This window comes from Chiloscyllium plagiosum, chromosome 10, assembly GCF_004010195.1.
Source record: "Chiloscyllium plagiosum isolate BGI_BamShark_2017 chromosome 10, ASM401019v2, whole genome shotgun sequence".
NCBI classification, from domain to species: domain Eukaryota; kingdom Metazoa; phylum Chordata; class Chondrichthyes; order Orectolobiformes; family Hemiscylliidae; genus Chiloscyllium; species Chiloscyllium plagiosum.
The window spans coordinates 30,102,549-30,122,888 of NC_057719.1; the positions used below are offsets into that span (position 1 = coordinate 30,102,549).

At 40.5% G+C, this 20,340-nt stretch overlaps 1 protein-coding gene across 3 annotated transcripts in view; it reads right to left on the reverse strand.

The window, feature by feature from the left end:
• Positions 1-4,534: 4,534 nt before the first annotated feature.
• ttc8 (tetratricopeptide repeat domain 8) overlaps positions 4,535-20,340 on the reverse strand; it is a 48,852-nt gene continuing 33,046 nt past the window's right edge. For 2 of the 3 annotated variants that reach the window (XM_043697275.1, XM_043697274.1), the window contains 7 exons: positions 20,026-20,113; positions 17,052-17,162; positions 16,799-16,938; positions 15,670-15,844; positions 7,937-8,059; positions 7,757-7,840; positions 4,535-5,929 (listed from right to left, as the gene is read on the reverse strand). In XM_043697275.1, the coding sequence (XP_043553210.1) occupies positions 5,813-5,929; positions 7,757-7,840; positions 7,937-8,059; positions 15,670-15,844; positions 16,799-16,938; positions 17,052-17,162; positions 20,026-20,113 (838 nt within the window). In that variant the 3' untranslated portion in view covers positions 4,535-5,812. The remainder of the gene's footprint in view (positions 5,930-7,756; positions 7,841-7,936; positions 8,060-15,669; positions 15,845-16,798; positions 16,939-17,051; positions 17,163-20,025; positions 20,114-20,340) is intronic. The other variant, XM_043697276.1, reaches the window with a different exon arrangement.

Here is a 20,340-nt window from a genome sequence, read left to right on the forward strand (position 1 = left end):
AGCAAAAAATGAATGAATTCGGATTGGGTGTAATGTGAAAATGTTTAAATCTCAAAATACCACCTCTGGTTTTAATGGAGTCATGATGGATGAGGATTTGGCTGGAAACAAACCCAAACTCTGCAGACTAGTAGACAGTATACACAGTTTAATGAGGCTCAGATGCCTCACATTTAATCTCTTCTAAATCTGTCATGGTTCCAGCCATGTATCCAGACCTCAGGAAGTCCTGCACTTCACGGGAGGTGAGGACTGATGCCTGGAAATGATGATGCCAAGGGAGCTGGCATTCTTGCCCCACGTCCTCCAAACAAACCCATTTCTCACTTTGTACTTTTGAACCCCGCCTCGATGATCAGAACCTCTCAGCAATTGCAAACACCAATCTCTGTTCCCATTTTGAAACCCTGCAATCATCACCACCTCACTGGGCTGTGAATCTGGTAGTACCACGAATGGGCTTTCTATCTGCTATAGGCAGAAGTCTGTGGATGCAGAAGATGTTGCCCTCTCCATTTTTAGGTGTTAACAGATCCAAATCAGCACTAAATAATTGTAGAATTTGCGTTGGGAAGTTCTTCTTCTGAGAATGCTTAATATTTGGAATTGGCTGCCAGAAATGTTTGGAATTGGTTAAAGGCCAATTATGCAATGAGGTGGAGTGATGTCAAGAATAGGTGAACGAAAATAAACTGAATGGCTTCCTTGTCTTTGTCTTGTGATCTTGTAATAATTTCAATTGATTGTTTGGAGGAAGATTTTTTGTGATATCAATATTTCACTGCAAATAAATGGAAGGTGTGTCACACTTTAGAAAAGAATACATTAAATTGAGCACTGAACTTGTTTACTTTGAACAAGGAGTTGAAAATCTACCTTTGAAGGAACATGTATAAAGAATATCAGAAAGTCTGTAATTAATTTATGAGCAACTTTCAAGCTTACAGGATTTCAATTTCACCTTGATATTTTAATTTTGCAACCATTACCAATATGGTGTATGTGCACATATATATTCCATAGTCCTTTTAGAGGGCTATTGTAAAGGTTGTTGGTCATTTGATACATTCTTGCATATTTTACTTCATTGTTTGTGCTTTCTAAATTATTTCCATTTTTACTCAGGAATCCACTTATAGTCAACACAGTCAGACCATTAGCAGGCTGGCCAGTGATCCCTGAAGATCTCACCCTCACACAGTGCTCTCCAACCAGCTGCAGCAGCTACCAATCTGTTGTCATTCTAGTATTCAATTCTTCCCTTGCACAATCCAATTACAACAGTCTGGATAAATAAAATGAAGTCAAGCATAGACAGAACACCAGCTGGCGATGATTAAATATACAAAACAGACTTGCAAATTTATTGTGAAAGGGCATATTGCAGTTATAAGTAAAAATAAGTTTGAGACTTTGCATAGTGGTAATTTTTTAAGATGAATGCGCTAGTGACTGCTACTTAAGTTAGAAATATCTTAATGTTAGCATTTACCAAAGTTTTAGGAAATAAGTCAGATTCATTTTTATAGCATACATTTTCCACATATAATAATTATTAATTTGACCAAAAATTTGCACAATTTCAGTTGAAAGGTCAATGAAATTGTAACATTTTTATATCCACATTTTTACCTAATTGTCTTCAGTGAAATGAGATATTGGACTTAATTTCTCCTGAACAAGTGGTAGTTGGGAAAAGGGGAGGCAAAGTAGTGATAATGTCACAGGACCTATAATCCAAAACCCTAAGCTAGTGCTCAGGGCACATGACTCAAATCTTACCATGGAAGATGATGTTTAAAACAATTTTTTTTTAAATGGGATTGAAAGCAAGCATGCAACTATGGTAAGCTTTTTCTCCAAGATTCTCAACATCAAGAAAAATCCATCTGGTTCCCTAATGTCCATTAGGGAAGGAAATCTGCCATTCTCACCAGGTCTGACCTACATGTGACTTCAGGCGAAAGTGAGGACTGCAGATGCTGGAGATCAGAGTCAAGATTAGAGTGGTGCTGGAAAAGCACAGGTCAGGCAGCATCTGAGCAGCAGAAAAATCAATGTTTCAGGCAAAAGCCTGATGAAGGCTGCCATTTGCCTGCATTAGTGTCTAGTTAATATCTAATCCCACCTAATTTATCTGTAACTTCCTATTCTCCCACACATGACTGCAACCATTCCAGACATGAAAGCAAGAATAGCTACCTTGCAACTCTAGCTCATTGCTTGCTCCATCTTGGTCAGCAGTCCCTAGAAGTTTCAGAGTGCATACCACTAGCAGTGAGCAGCTGTAACCCTGTGCATTGGAAGTGCACAAATGTTACAACTCCCTGGGGTAGCAGGCTAGAAATCAGGCTTAGCTATTCTGAGTCATCACAGAAGTTAACAATTTTATAAAAAGTACTCAAAATTTTCTAATAAAACTATTTTTAGGCAAAGGTGGACAGAAAGTATGGACCAGGTTTCAGTACATAATAATTACTATTACAAATAAATATTCTACCTACAGATAAATAATTATGAACCATTGCTATATAACTAAAAAAAAAGCAACTCCTTTACAAAATTCCACCCATGCATACATACTGATAAACTCACAAACAAGAAGTGTCCTTGTGAAAGAGAAAGGCTGCAAAGGCAGTTCAATGGTGCCTATTCAGAGTCCACTGAGGTGGTCCTTTAGGGCATGTCACGTCCTACTGTTCCTTGATCTTCCTTTGCCATGTACTTTCACTTGCTTTCAAGAGGCACAGCATGGCTGGTTCACACTTACAATGTCTCTAACTTATTGGTTATAACCCACAACTGATGAGGGGGATATAAACTGTGAAAGAGAAAGGCTGCAAAGGCAGTTCAATGGTGCCTATTCAGAGTCCACTGAGGTGGTCCTTTAGGGCATGTCACGTCCTACTGTTCCTTGATCTTCCTTTGCCATGTACCTTCACTTGCTTTCAAGAGGCACAGCATAGCTGGTTCACACTTACAATGTCTCTAACTTATTGGTTATAACCCACAACTAATGAGGGGGATATAAACTAGCTTTCTTCTGGCTTGGAGGATATTTTTACTACAGTGAAAGGACAGCTCCTTCCCTTCTGGAAATCCAATAGCTTATGAGTGTGAACTATTGAACAGAAACAATCTACAAAGGCAGGTAGCAGGCCTTAGGCATCAACAACTAGACAATTTCACAGACTGATTATGTACTTGCTGCTAGCTGAATCTTCATTTGTACACACACTTTAACTCTAGCGCACCAACAGAGTTTCCTCACTACTTGAACAAACAGCATTTACAATTAATTTCAAGTAACTTGTTTCTCAAAAAGTCCAGTAATCCTTTCCACAAACCTTGGTTTTTATAATGGCATATTTCTCATATCACTCCACATTAAAAAACACAAAAATAAAAAGCTATGTCTTTTATGATTTTGTCGAATGTTATTACTGGATGAGTCAGCTCATCAAAATCAATTCCTGATGCTTCAAACTTCTCAATGCAAAGTGATGGCTGAGCGGTATTATGGCTAGACCATTAACCCTATGGCCAGACCCAAGTTCTGGCAACTCAGGTTTAACTCTCTGCCATGGGAGAGGTAGAATTTGAATTTAATGAAAACCTCGAATTAGGCATCTAATGATGACTATGAAAACGTTGTTGATTGTCAGAAAACATCCATCTGGTCTTCTAATGTGCTTTAGGGAAAGAAACTGCTGCCCTTACCTGGTCTGGCCTGCATGTGACTCCAAACCCACAGGAATGTGAGTGACTCTGAACTGCCCTCTTGGTGATTGGGAATGGGCAATAAATGCCTGGCCAGCAAAACTCACATGCCATGAATTAATAAAACAGGAAACAAATTCACATTACTACTCAGTTTTAAAATGGCATAAAAAGCTCCAGAAATATTGACAATTTAATCAACAAAATACCTACATACATGTAGCACTAGTTAAAAACCTAAACTCTAGATTAAACTATATTTTATTGTTACATCACATACCAGCCTCACCACATTCTTATGGTACAGCTACAACCCATTTAGAATACAGTTCTCCACTTTCATCTAGCAGTTCGGAAAAGACATTCATTGTAATTCTGCCCCCAAGGCCACTTTGTTAGCAGGGACAGTCACCGAACTCATGCTGGAACAAGTTGTAACTCAGGGCTCTTACTCTCCATCTTAGAAGTCACTCACTATACCTACATGGGTGCTCACAGCATCACTACCTTGACCTGCCTCGCCTTTGTGTTCTGTTACCTCATTCAGAACCCACAAGTTCATAAAATATCTGTCTTGCCTCATCTATCAGCACAACAATGTATTAAAAATAATACAATTTGAATAATAACACTACACTCCTGCCAAAATTTATCCCTCAGAAAATACTATATAGCTGAAATGGTCATTTAATAACAACACTTCAAATGTAATTCACTGCCAGTGAATATGTTGCATTGTTTTAGGGGACATGAAAGAAGCTGTATAAATGCAAATTATCTTCAAGTAAAAGAAAACACTGCAGCAACAGCCATCTGTAGGAAACACATTTTTAATATTGCCTGTGATAACAACAGTTGATACAAGCCAAATCTTTATTTAGCGTTTTTATTTTGATGGTTACTGTACAACTTCCTTTACAAAACAGGTTGAAATACCATCACAAACACATTTTCACTTGTTGGACTATAACTGGCTCTTTATGAGAAATAGAATTTGAATATACAAAAATTAACAAAATGGTGCCTCCTTTAAAAGGAATGATATGAAATTGTATCTTAACTATGAATATTATGTTGTGATCTTTGTGAGGGTTCTTGGATTTTCAAAATACTAATATAAAATCTTCTTTGAATGTTTTAATCTACTTTCAGATTACCCTCAATCAGATGGCCTGCCTACCATGCTATCAGCAGGTAAGTCAACATGACAGCTGTATTAAGACATTTACTATATGTCAAATATTTTGTACAATACAACCAAAACTACTGTTGCTATATCAGTTATTGGCTTTACTCTGGCACTGACTGACATGCACACAGTGAGCACAAAAATAGTTTCAATAGCTCCATTAATCTAAATCCATAATTCTCATATTCATTGCACATTTGATGAACTGGAGATTGAATTTTTAAACTCCACCAAGGCCAGAAGCAGAGGTTCCTGCCTTGATTCCTCAGTGTTTGTGTTTAGGAGTGACATGCTCAGGGGCCTGGGATTTTCCTGTTAGCTACCAGCTTCCTGATGCAATTGTGGCAGGAGAGGTAATACCAGCAAGGGCCAGTTTAACTGTATGGAGGTGGCTCTCCAGCATACAGCCAGTTTTTCACTGCTCCAGGTATGCCTTCCTTGCCTGCTTGGATATGGGTACAGCCAAAGGTCACTATGTTACGATTCAGCTACATCCTCCCAATCACAGTGGTACCTCAGCTGCTTTTATGATTAAAAAAAAAGTGTGATGAGTGCTTCCATGCTGAAGTGCTCTCCTGGTTACTTTTTACGACTTTCAAGCCGGTTAGCCTGCCCACATACCTTAACTGGAATAGAAATGTGACAAAAACAACTTTAATGGAGTGCCCCTGTCAAAATCCCAAAGGTAGACTGTATCTCCCACCAGGTGGGTGAGTTTGAGACAGTTCTGACTCCCAATTCCCTGCATCCAAAGTGAAAATGCATCCCTGAGCCTCAGTATGAGGTAGAAAGCTAAGATTATGAAACTAACAATTGTACTGCCACATCATGCAGTATCTGAATTATGTAACATATCTCACATAACAACAAAAAAATCCCAAGATCATTGCATCACGGTTACAGTTAAAGCATGGCAAAGTGTTGTTGCAGTTGCTTGATTAATTGCTGAGTGTCAACATGTTCTGGAAACGCAGCTGCTGATTTCTGCGCAGCTATATAACTGCTCTGAAGGTCTCCAACCTGGAAGAGACAAACAGATGTCAGTGTAATGTAGAATCATCCATCAAGATACTACACCATGCAAGTGTTCAAAGCAAGTATTGGCAAATATTCTAGTTTTATTTAGTTCCTAAGGCAAACATCAAGGTTTAACTCTGTATTTTTAGCTTATCAGCAAGTGAACAGTCTTTATTGGTTGTCATGCAGTTTCCTCTGTTGGAGCAATTGCAGACCAGGTAACTGCTTTGCAGAACATCTCAGGTCTGTTTATAAAAGTGACTTAGTCCTAGGAGTATTGGACTGGACACTTGTACCATGCCGTCTATTTCCCATGGCTTGACAACATGCTCAAAAGCTTTGATTTTAACTCTTTTCCCCATCTGGCATAGCCGAACTGAAGTAAAACTTAGGGGACATACCGTAATTGAGCAGGCTGCCTTCCTCACATATCCAAATACTAACTGACTCTTTTGAGCAGGTCACTAACAGGGAGGGAGAGGGATCTTTAAAAATGCAGATCAGATTTTGTATGATTATTTCTAAAGATTAATCATTGGTAAACATCTTAAAGTAGAACTGCTCAGATTTTTGAAAGTTACAATTAAACGTGATGAAACTAGGAATATAACAGCTATGAAGGGCTCTCGGATGCATGGTAACGTTCCAACTGCTAGGTTAGAAAGCCTGGATTCAAGTCCTGCCTGTTCCAGAGATGTGTCACAACATATTTGAACAGGTGGATTAAAAATATCTACAAAAGCTATAACAGAGAAATGATTCACGAAAGGACAGGACTCGATGATAAATATTCCTGGATAAAGACGGTCATGTAGGATTATACCCTCTGGTTCTAGACTCTTACAAAAGGAGAAGCAACTACCCCATGTCTATCTTGTCAAGACCGCCCAAGAATCTTATAATATTTCAAGAATTCGTCTGTCATTTGCCTAAACTCCAGTGGGTACATGCCCAAACTACTCAACTTCTCCTTTTATATATATATAAAAAAGGAGAAGTTTTTCCTTTTTTTTATATATATATAATAAATATATATATATAAAAAAAAGGAAAAATCCTTCTATTCCCAGAATCAACCTAACAAACTTTCTCTGGACAGCCTTCAATACCAGTATATCTTTGCTTAGATCCAAGTGGTGTGCAGGAGCACAGAGATCTGAGTATGGGTACATAAGATGGTAGGGCGAGTTGAGAGAGATCGTGGCACAGGGATAATAGGGACATAGCATACAGCAATATTGAGGTTATGTTGAACTCAAAGACACTAGTGCAGCTTCAGCTAAAGTAATGCATCCAGCTTTGATGCACTTTAGGAAGAATGTGAAGATATTGGACAGAGCGTGTGGATTGGGGTTTACAAGAATGGTTCCCAGGATGAGAAATTTCAGTCATGAAGATCTATTGGGGAAACTGGGACTGTTTCCATTGGAGAAAAGAACATTAAGAGGAGATTGGATTGAAGCATTTAGAATCATAAGAGGTCTGAACAAATTGGGAGAAAATGTTCCCAATTGTGAAAATTCAAGAATGAGAGCACAAGGCTATAAAGTAATTTGTGAAAAAAAAAACAAGTTATATGATGAAATCGGTTTCTCTTGAAATGAGCAGTTCGAGTCTGGAATGCGCTGCTTGAGATTGTGGTGAAGGTAATTTCAATTGAGATATTAAACAGAGGATGGGATGTCTATTTATAAAGGGAACCCTGTGCAGGATTACAGGGAGAAGGCAGGAAAATGACACTGAGTGAGTTACTCATTGGAGAGTTGCTGCAGACAATGAGCCAACTGGCATCCCTCTTCGGTGCAATAATTCTGTGCTTGTATTGGTTACCTTATCTGAAAGTGCAGCAAAGTTATAATGCGGTTCATACATATGAGGAGCCAGTGCTGCAGCTGTTTGTAGAAACCCCCGAGCCTAAAAATAAAAATGAAGAATAGAATCATGGAATAAGTGAATGGTTTACTTCTAAAGTATCTTTTTCCCACATACATGACAACTTTGGCTACTCACCTGTTCATAGTGACCTTTGTGCACCTCCAGGACAGCTAAATTGTTATAAGCTTCTGCATGATCATTGTTGTTGGCTAGTGCCAGTTTAAAACATTGGTAGGCCAAATTCATATCTCCTATTCCCTAAAAAGAAAGGCAACATGATATCCAGTTACAAATGAAGGCTTGCTGTATGTTTTACCACACATAACCATCAAAAACACAAGCACCTGGTCACACCAAGAAAACAGGAAAAAGAAGTCTGGCCCGGGGACTTATTTATCCACATGTTTTACAAACTTTCCAGCCCGTCCTCCTTTTTAACATCAACCTGTTCGAGCGTATCGGCCTGTTTCACGCTGTCCTCACAAATGACAAGGGCCCCTCTCACTAGTGAATACTGAAGCGAAGTATTCATTAAGGACCTCCCCTACCTCCTCCGACTTCAGGCACAAGTTCCCTTCACTATCCCCAATCAGCCCTACCCTCACTCTGGCCATCCTCTTGTTCCTCGCATAAGTGTAGAATGCCTTGGGGTTTTCCTTAATCCTACAGTCCAAGACATTTTCAAGTCCCCTTAGCACTCTCCTAAATCCATTCTTCAGTTCTTTCTTGGCTACCTTGTAACTCTCCAGAGCCTGTCTGATCCTTGCTTCCTCAACCTTAAATAAGCTTCCTTCTTCTTCATGACTAGATGTTCCACATCTCTTATCATCCAAGGTTCTTTTACACTACCGTCCCTTCCTTGCCTCAGTGGGGCAAACCTATCCAGCACTTACAGCAGGTGCTCGCTAAACAACTTCTATATTTCTATCATGCAGTTCCCTGAGAATATCTGCTTCCAATTTATGCTCCACAGTTCGTGCCTAATAGCACTGTAATTCCCCCTCCTCCAATTAAATACTTTCTCATACCGTCTGCTCCTATGCCTCTCCATAACTATAGTTAAGGTCAGGGGGCGGTGATCACTATCATCAAAATGCTCTCCCACTAAGAGATCTGACACCTGACCCGGTCCGTTGTCAAGCACCAAATCCAAAATGGCCCCTCCTCTATTCGGCCTATCTACATATTGAGTCAGGAGTCCTTCCTGGACACCTTATAAAATCTGCTCCATCCAAACTATTTGCACTAAGGAGGTTCCAATCAATTTTAGGGAAGTTGAAGTCACCCATGACAACAACCCTGTTACTTCTGCACTTTTCCAAAATCTGCTGCCCAATCTGCTCCTCTCTGTTGCTATTGGGAGTCTATAGAAAACTCCCAACAAAGTGACTATTCCTTTCCTGTTTTTGACTTCCATCCATAATGACTCAGTAGACAAACCCTCCTCGATGGCCTCCCTTTCTGCAACTGTGATACTATCCCTGATTAGCAATGCCACTCCCCAAACTTTTTTATCTCCCTTCCTCGGGCGGCACGGTGGCACAGTGGTTAGCACTGCTGCCTCACAGCGCCAGAGACCCGGGTTCAATTCCCGCCTCAGGCGACTAACTGTGTGGAGTTTGCACGTTCTCCCCGTGTCTGCGTGGGTTTCCTCCGGGTGCTCCGGTTTCCTCCCACAGTCCAAAGATGTGCAGGGTCAGGTGAATTGGCCATACTAAATTGCCTGTAGTGTTAGGTAAGGGGCAAAATGTAGGGGTAGGGGTGGGTTTCGCTTCGGCGGGTCGGTGTGACTTGTTGGGCCGAAGGGCCTGTTTCCACACAGTAATCTAATCTAAATCTATTCCTTTTGAAACATCTAAACCCCAGAACATCCAGCAATCATTCCTGCTCCGTGATATCTAAGTATCTGTAAAGGCGAAAACATTGTAGCTCCAGGTATGGATCCATGCTCAAAGTTCATCACCCTTATTCCTGACACTTCTTGCTTTAAAATCATCACACTTCAACCCATCACACCGATTGCAACTTTGCCCTATCAACTGTCTATCCTTCCTCACAGACCTCTGCACACTGTATCTGCCTGTTCACCAACTACCCCATCCTCTGATTGGTAGCTCTGGTTCCCATGCCCCCTGCCAAACTAGTTTAAATCCTCTCTAAGAGCTCAGTAAACCTCCTGCCCAGGATATTGGTGCCCCTCCAGTTCAGGTGCAACCGGTCCTCCTTGTACAGCTCCCACCTTCCCCAGAAGGTATACCAATGATCCACGTATCTGAAGCCCTCCCTCTTACACCAGTTCTGCAGTCATGTGTTCAGCTGCATTCGCTCTCTGTTCCTAGCCTCACTAGCATACATCATGACTGATACAGGTTTCGCAGCCCCATTCTCCCACCTTCTCCCCCTAACCTTTGATTCCCTTAGAAATATATAGGTTCTTGATTAGTATCTTAAATACTCAATGACTTGGGCTCCACAGCCCTCTGTGGCATTGAGTTCATAAGAGTAGAGATTTTTCTCCTTCTCAGTTCTAAAGGATAATCCTTTTATTCAGAGACGGTGCCTCGGGTGGAAACCAAGTGGAAACTCTTATCACCATCCACTCTATCCAGGCCTCTCAGTATTCTGTAAATTTCAATGAGATTCTCTCTCCTCATCCTTCTAAACTCCATCGAATACAGACTCCGAATTCTCACCTGCTCCTCATAAGACAAGCCCTTCATCCTTGCGTTCATTCTTGTGAACATCCTCTGGATCCGCAAGGCTAGCAAATCCTTCTTTGGATACAGGATCTAAAACTGATTACAATATTTAAAATGCAATTTTAGCAGAGCTTTATATAGCCTCAGCACTACATCCCTGCCACTATATTCTACCACTCGCGAAATGAATGCTGAAATTGCACATGCCTTCTGAACTGCCAACTAAACTCACATGTTAAAAGAATCCTGGATTAAAACTTGTATGACCCATTGTGCTTCAGATTTCTGAAGCCTTTCCTGGGTTAGAAGCTAATCTATGCCCCTTTACTTCCTATCAGAGTGCATAACCTCACACTTTCCCACATTGTATTCCATCTGCCACTTGTTTGCCCTCTCTCCTAGACTGTCCAATTCCTTCTGCATCGTCTCCACTTAACAGTACCTGTCCCTCCACGTATCTTTGTGTCATCTGCAAACTTAGCAACAATGCTCTCAGTTCCTTTGGCCAGATCGCTAATGTATAACAAGAATAGTTGTGGTCCCAAAACTGACAACTACAGAACTCCACCAGTCACTGGTTGCCATCCTGAAAAAGACCCTTTTCCTCATCCTCTGCCTTCTGCTTGTCCGTCAATCCTCTATCCATGCCAATTCCTTGCCCCTACCTCCATGTGCTCTAATTTTTATTTAGCAGCCTCCTCTGCAGCATTTTTAAAAGGCCTTCTGGAAATCCTTGCTTGTTACGTCCTCAAAAGAATTCTAACAGATTTGTCAAGCACGATCTCCCCTTGATCAAACTTGCCAACTCATCCCTATTTTACCATGCATTTTCAATACTCAGCCATCTCATCCTTATAATGATTCTAAAATCTTAGCAATGTCTGAAGTCAGGCTAACCGTCCTATAATTTCCAGTCTTCTACCTTCCTCTCTTCTTAACAGGGTTGTTATGTTCACTATTTTCCAGGTCCCTGGGACCCTCTTGACTCTAATGATATCTGAAAGATCACCACCAATGCCTCTACAATCTCCTTAGCTCTCTCCTTCATAACCCTGGGGTGTAGTCTGGTCTGGATGATCTATCCACTTTTACATCTTTCAGCTATCCCAGTGAAGGCCGCTACACTCATCTTTGCTCCGTAACTCTTTTGAAGTTCTGCAATGCTATTGGTGTTTTCCACTGTGAAGACTGAAGCAAAATAACTATTCAGTTCCTCTGCCATTTTTTTGTTCCCCATTACTACATCTCCAGCCCCCATTTTCCAGTGGTCCAGTGCCCACTCTTGCCTCTTACCTTTTATGTATCTTAAAAAAATCCTTTGTAACCTTCTTATATATTACTTGCTAGCTTATGCTTATATTGCATCTTCTCCTCACTTACTGCTGTTTTAGTTGTTCTCTCCCGGCCTTTAAAGGTTTCTTTAGATTTAGATTACTTTACAGTGTGGAAACAGGCCCTTCGGCCCAACAAGTCCACACCGACCCGCCGAAGCGCAACCCACCCACACCCCTCCATTTACCCCTTACCTAACACTACGGGCAATTTAGCATGGCCAATTCACCTGACCTGCACATCTTTGGACTGTGGGAGGAAACCGGAGCACCCGGAGGAAACCCATGCAGACACGGGGAGAACGTGCAAACTCCACACAGTCAGTCGCCTGAGGCGGGATCTGAACCCAGGTTTCTGGCGCTGTGAGGCAGCTGTGCTAACCACTGTGCCACCGTGCCGCCCTAACCTTCTTACTTCCCACCAACCTTCATAACATTGTATGCTTTTACTTTTGCTTTTAAACTATCCCTTGTCCTCACCTGAGTATGTTTCTTCTTACTTGGGATGAAATTCTGTTGTGGCTGCCAAATTACCCACAAACTCTCTTGCCATTGCTGCTCTATTGTCTTCCCTGCTAGGCTGTCCTTCCAATGTACTCTGGCCAGCTCCTCCCTCATATTTTTGTAATTACCTTTACTCAGTTGTAATACCATTACATCTGATTCTAGCTTCTCCCTCTTAAATTGCAGGGTGAATTCTATCATGTTGTGGTCACTAACCTCTTTGAGTTTCTTCATCTTACCCTCCCAAAGCAAGTCTGGCTCATTATACATCAAAACCAGAATTGTCTGTTTCCTAGTGGACTCTCCCATAGGCTGCCCCAAAATGATATGGTGTGAAATGTTCAGATGTCTGTCAGTCTGGCATCCTGGCAATATGTAGACCGTTGTGACCAATTTGGCAATTTTCTCTGGGATCTTAACAGATGTTGTTTGCTCAGGAAACAACAGTATGGAAAGGACTTTCAGTTGGTTTTCAAGAGTACAATCCAGTCTCACATTGGATTTACCACCAAAATTACTTCAGAACCAAGAGACATGGGCTGAGCAGCTCCTTTCATGGCAAGCTTCCTCAATTAAACATCCAAAGCCATCTCTAAACATGCAAAACATTGTTCAAACAGAACAACCAGAAAGCCCAAAAAATTGTGAAGGGTTTTCCTTGAAGGGAGCTTCAGCGTCAAGACCATCAAATGCCTGGAACTGTTTGGTGTTCAACAAATGAATTGGAAAAAAGGTTTCACATTGACTTAAAAATATTAGCTATCTTCACAATCCATGAAACTCAGTTCCACAAATATTAAATCATAACATTATCATGTCATAAAACAACCTGAAATTGCAATTTACTGTAAACAATTCATTACACAGTTTAAAAAAGTAGCGTTGGAATTCATTGTGTGGACCATAACAACAGCATGGATCTGTTATGCAAAATAGTCCATTTACTTACCGTAAATATTTTCTAATACTTCAATGCAATTAATGAAATAAATCTAGAATAAAAACCTAACAATCAACATGGACAGTGACAAACCTACTTGCCTATTTAAAAAACCTAACTTGGTTCACTAAAGTCCTTTAAGAATCCTGCCATTCTTACTTGGTCTGCTGTAGATGTGGCTCTAGGCCCATGACAGTATGGTTGACTCAAAGCTACCTTCTAAATTGGCATTGAAAAGGCCGTAAGTCACATTCAAAAAGTCAATACCTCCGAAAGAGTGATTAGGGATGAACAAAAAATGTTGGCCATGTCAGCGGTACCAACAGCTTGGCACCTGTTGAGACCCCAAACACTGACCCAAATACTAACCCTCTGATTAGTTGGTAGCTCTGAGGTGGGATTTCATGTCAATGAAAATCTGAAACTTCACTTTAGGTTATTAATGATAATTGGGACAGGGCATGGGGTAGTGGACTCCAGCACTTCACAACTCAGCCCAGTGATTTGGGTAAAATGCAGGTGTCCAGTTAAAGTTTGACCTCTCTGGCACTAATGGTTTAGCTTGGGTATTGATCTTCAGGATGTTGTGACCCATTATGTCAAAGCTGCAATGTCAGTTGCTGCCTCCCATATGCTGATTCTCTATACGAGATTGCACTATTTTTTCCTGCAGGAAAAGAGGATGTGCATGCTATTGAAAAACCAAATGGGGAAATGTGCATTCCTGCTGAGTGCAATTGTGTGGAATATACAGTGAGGAAGGAATCCTGTAAGAAGTTACTGGTTTGCAAGTGCCACAGTATGAAAAGAAAATGATGTTCGTGTCTGTTGTGAAGACAACACAGGATGACTTTGTGCCTCAAAAGCAGAAAGGAAGGAGCTTTAGTGTGTCCTTGTGACAGGATGCTCAAGGGGTCATGGAGTAGAGGGAAATGGGGTAACCAGAGAAAAGGAATGTTGCATGTACTGTAAAAGGACAGGACATATGAAGTGTGCTCATTCTTACTTCTTGACATAGTTGAACCTATTCCTCACTGCATCCATGTCCTGGGGATTATGCTGATGGGCATGCCCCTCTCAACATCCTAAGTCAAGTCAAGTTTTGCTGCAGTGTTTCAGGAGACATACTTGCAGAACTTAAGGAATAATCCTTCTCTCTTTGTCCAGACCTCTTCCATCACTTTCTCCAGAAAGGCATTGGACAGTCTGAAATGAATTGATTTCAGAAAGTCTCTATTGTGTGTGAAAGCAAGGAATGCAACTCCATTCAACAGTGTATTGTTGCTTTAAATGTCTTTAGCATCCTGCTGGCAATTTTACCATGAAAGTGGGCCAACTATCCATTTCTTCAACAAACAATCAGGTGGTCAGGTATTCTAAAAAATTATATTGAACTGATGCCCAGGAGTTAAAATCATTTTGGCTTTATGCCAGTGATGTTAAGAGATTGATTTCTTCCTCATGTCACTACCCTCAGCAATGCTGACTCAGATTTAGAAGCATGGATATAACAATTACTATTACATCTTAAATAAATTATAATTCCTTAAATATTTTTGATAAAAATCAAATAAACTGAAGGTCAATATTATCATAAATGTATTTCAGCAGTATTTGCTATTTTTAAAAGTTATGATGCAAAACGATTCATAAAATCTTCTAATAAAGTTTGTGTATTTCACTGCCTTCATAAGCAATTATTTAAATACTGCTGGAAATAGATTAATGAGCAGCCATCTGAATAAATGTGTAGAACATACAAAGATAATTAATCTGAAAAGGCTACCAGGACTATTACTGTTAAATTCCTAATTACAAATCTTGTTTTAATTGTGATAACTATACCACAATCATATTTCATATATCCATTAATATTAATTTACTGCTTTCTATCAATCACTTTTCTGAACCACTATAGCTTACAACTAATTCAACTTAGTTCAAGAGTATTAACACTGGCATTTGTATGGAGGAACAAAAGACATCAGAATAGGAGCATACCATTCAGCCCTTCGAGCCTGATCCGTCATTCAATAAAATCATGTCTGATCTCAATTCTACTTTCATCTCTACTCTACATAAACCTTGACTTCCTGGTCTGTTGAAACACTAACTCAACCCTGCAGAAATTCAATGACTAATTCTCAACTGTTTTCTGGGGAAAATAATTCTTTATACTAAGGATGTGCAAGAAAAAAACTGCCCTCATCTCATTCTTAAATGCCGGAATTCTTAATCTTGAGCTGCATTCCCTGTTCTAGTCTCTTTTACAAGGAGAAAGCATCCTTTCAGAATCTACTCTGTCACAACCCCTCAGGATCTAATATCTTTATTTATATTCGATGTAATTGGAAAGAAAGCTATAATAATTTGTGTAATGAATTCACTACATACCACTGCTACATGGCCAAGATTGTACCATACATCAGCCACTTCCTCATCATTCACAGCCAGTGCAAGTGCTCTTTGAAATGAGCTCAGAGTCATATCATACTGCTGTGCATAAAAGCAGCACAGCCCTAGGTTGTTGAAGAGCTGACAATTATAAACACCCATTTGGAGAAGTCGCCTGTAGAAAAGAAAATCTTTTCAACACAATTCCAAAACCAAAAACATTGAACTCTTTGCATAACAAGCAAAATGTACAACATGAATTAACAGAGTCAGAGAGCACAGAAATAGACCCTTTGATCCAATTTGTTCGTGCTGGCCAGACATCCCAAACTGACCTAGCCCCATTTGCCACCATTTGGCCCTTCTCCCTCTAAACTCTTCCTATTCATATACCCTTTCAGGTGCCTTTAAAATATTATAGGGTTATGGGAAGAAAGCAGGAGAATGTGGTTGAGTAACATGTCAGCCTTCATCGAATTGCAAAGCTGACTCAATGTGCCAAATAGTCTAATTCTGCTCTTATACCTTATGGTTTTCTGGTTAAATGGATTCCAAACCAGGCCAAATCTGCTGTGGACCAAAGCCTGGACTCAAAGCCTAGCGAGGCAGGCTCAAACAAAAGTCTGCTCGCTCAGGGGTTAGATAGGGCAGAGATTAAACAACATGTCAAATCAGGCAAAGCCATTAAAATCGGTTGAGCCTTCCCAGTACTTGCTGCAGCTCTCTCTGAGAGTTACAATGAAATGCAGTATGCAAGTGAAATGGAATCGAGGGGATAGGTTCTGTCAGATTACTGTTCAGGAGGTGAAGGTGTATTGATTGATAGGTTTCTGAACTCAGCAATGCCATCACCTTGTAGCCCTGGCATTTCTTTTTCAAATAGAATTTTTTTTTTTTGAATGGGCAACGGTTCCTAGTAAGCTATTAGCTTCCACTGAAGCTATGTCTGAATTAAAATTCATCACCAAGTACCAAGGCATGTGCACTCATAAGTAAAAAAACAAAAAAGGCATACACCATTGGAAACTGAAGTAGTTTACCTATCTGAACTATGGCTGTTTTATTAAAATAGCTTAATGATCATAATCTGTAGCTAAAATTTAGTTATTGATATATCTTCTGATCTCACCTATAGAATCGCAATGCAATCTCAGGCTGATCTGAATAAAAATGATTACTTCCTATGCAGGCAATGGCTTCTACATTTGTATTATCTTGTTTTAAAACATTCTTGTAATATTCAGTGGCTGACACCATGTTGTTCATTTCCTGTTAAAGTCAAAAATAATGTATTATAAAATGGCAAATTTAAGAGAGAATGTCAACACATTTTGACCAAAGTTTTAAAATTCTGAATAAGAATTGACATGTACAATACATACATTGTATATACGAGCTATTCCTGTAAGCAGTGTAACTTCTGCTGGGAAACAATCCAGTCCTTGCTTGTAAAGGCTTAATGCTGTCAATGGCTGGTCTAAACGAATATAGACCTATTCAAATAAAGTGAAAATTATTTAGCAGGTGTAAGAATTTGTATTTAAAAACTCCCTTTATTCATTAATCTTTTCAGAATTGATCCAGTAGTTAATATTAACACAGGGATTAGAATACGTTGTTGGTAATGAGACAAATAAGACTTACGAGTTATTGTCTGTCAATGGTTTAAAAAAAAACTTCAAGTGAGGGACAGATGCATAGTTTAAAAGTGAATATTGAGAAGACCCTGAGTTCCATAATTCTGAAATGGCACTTCAATGTCATTCTTTAGCATCAACATGCATCAAGTGTCATGATGTTATGATTGCAGCATGGATACAAAACAAACTCACTGTACATATTTAGGACTAATCATTAATATTGCAATAAAATCAGAAATTGCTGGAAACATTCAGTAGGAATGGTAGCACAGAATCAGAGAATCCCTACATTGTGGAAACAGGCCATTCGGCCCAACAAATTCACACCGACCCTCCAAAGAGTATCCCACCCAGAACACACTCCCTTACCCCTGTTACTCTATGTATCCCCTGATTAATGCACCTAGCCTACACGTCCCTGAACACTATGGGCAATTTAGCATGGCCAATTCACCTAACCTGCACATCTTCGGATTGTAGAAGGAAACCAGAGCACCCGGAGAAAACCCACATAGACACGGGGAGAACATGTAAACTCCACTCAGACAGTCGCCCGAGGCTGGAATCGAACCCAGATCCCTGGCACCGACAGGCAGCAGTGCTAACCATTGACCTGCTCTACAGCATCTGTGGAGAGAAACCAGAGTTAACATTTTGGATCCAGTAACCTTTCTTCAGAACTGATGGTAGTTAAGACAAAGTTATTTTTTCATTTCAGACAATGGGGAGGGGCTGGTGGTGGTGGTAAGTAAACAACAGGTGGAGATAGAGCCCGAACAGACAGAAGGATAGTTGGACTGCCAAAGGAGTGGATAGTGGATAACGGTTAGCCTAGGGGAATGAATAACTGCTAATGGGGACTCTAAGTGACTAACAATTGCATGTGTGGTAACAAGACAGTGTGCAGGGGTTGGGTAAGGACATGGAGAAGGTGCCTCAAGCCATAAAATTGTTGAATTCAATATACAGCCCAGAAGGCTATAAAAGTTCTCAAGTGAAAAATGAGGTGTTGTTCCTCCAGCTGAACTGTTCCATCCACCATCACCCTCCTCCAGGCCAAGCTCATCCTCACCCTGAACAACTTTGCTTTTAACTCTTCTTGCTTTCTTCGGATCAAAGGGGTGGCCATGAGTACTCGCATGGGCCCCAGTGATGCCTTGTGAGGCATGTGGAACATTCCATATTCCAATCCTATTCCAGCTCCCACCCACAACACTTTCTCTGGTGTATCGATGATATCATTTGTGCTTCTTCCGTCCCTTGTCTTGAATTGGAAACATTTATCAATTTCACTTCCAATTTCCACCCCTCTCACCTTCACTTGGTCAATCTCTGACCTCTCCCTTCCTTGACATCACTGTTTGCATTTCTGGGGATAAGCAGGCCATACAAACCCACCACCTTCCAGTTACCTTGACAAGACATCCTCATGCCCTACTTCCTGTAAAGACTATTCCATTCTCTCAGTTCCTCCACCTCTTCGAATGCCAACTTCAACAAGCCGGCCTCTGAAGTGCCCACCTTTTTCCTCAACCAGTAATTCCCCAGCATTGTAGTTGACAGGGCCCTCAGCTGCATTTGACCCATCTTCCCCACTTCAGCCATCATTCTCCTCATTCCTCCCACATAAGCAATAGAGTGCCCCCTTGCCCTCACCTATCATCCTGCCAGCATCCACATCCACATCCGCAGGATCATTAGCCGCCATTTCCATCACCTCCAGTAGGATGCCATGACCAGACACATTTCACTCTCCTCCCTAGTCAGCCTCCTGCAAGGTACGTTCCCTCCAGGACATCCTGGTCCACTCTTCCACCATCCCTGCAATCCCACAGCACCATCCCCTGCAACTGTGAAGGTGTAACACCAGCCCATTTACTTCCTCCCTCCTCAGTATCCAAGGGCCCACAACCTAATCTACTGCATTCACTGCTCACAACATGGTTGCCTTTACATTTGGGAAATGAAAGCACAGACTGGGTGATCACTTCACAGAATACCTACATTTTGTCCGCAGAAAAGACCCTGAGCTTTCAATTGCCCAACACTTCAACATACCACCCTGTTCCCTGACCAACATCTTTGTCTCAGGCTTGCTGCAATGCTCCAGCAAAGCTGAGAGCAAGCTAGAAGACCAGCATTTCATTTTCCACTTGATATTCAAGTCCTGAAGGCTGTAGAGTTCTCAAGTTCAATAATCTTAGGACTTAAGAAACCTTCTCCCAAGTCCTTACTCCAACCTCCACACACCAGCCTTTGTAATAAAGTGCTATCAGTTCTGACAAAGGGTCGCTGGACCTGAAACGTTAACTCTGATTTCTCTCCACAGATGCTACCAGATCTGTTTTTGTTTCCAATATCCAACATCTGCAGCTCTTGTTGTTTTTAAAAATTAACACTGCAAGTACCTTTTAATGACGTGAAAGTGTTTCATTACTGCCAAACAATTTCTGGCAGTGGAGTCTCATTCCTTCGAGTTCTGAATTTAATTTCTTAAATAATAAAATTTATTTTTTCTACATTTCTTTTCTTTCTGAATTGAATACATATGTAATTTCCCTCAGTGTGCTGTTACTAGATCACAACTGTGGGAAAATTTAGTTTGAACTTAAGGATGTGGGAGCAAAACTGACTATAGCAGACGATGTTAGACGCCATGTTACAGCAAATTTTGGCCCAGGTATTGAGTTGTGATATGTGTCATACAATTGCTTACCTTTGCCAGGTAAAGAACTGTATCAACCATTTCCTGTTGTTTGAATGCAGATTTAAACTGCTTCTCTGCTTCACGATACAAACCCAACCTTTTGAGATCAAAGATATTAGACAATAATATTGAAACTCTGTAGAACACATTGAAAGTATTCATTCATTTATCATGCTTTGTACCTGCTTCCCTGCATTCAAAGTGACAATGTTCTATAGAAACTTTCATAAAACAAATAATAGATGCATTGTAGCCATGGATCAGTGATTCCCAATTACATAAAGTAACTTAAAAACAATCGTAAACAAATGGGTAAAATCTTAT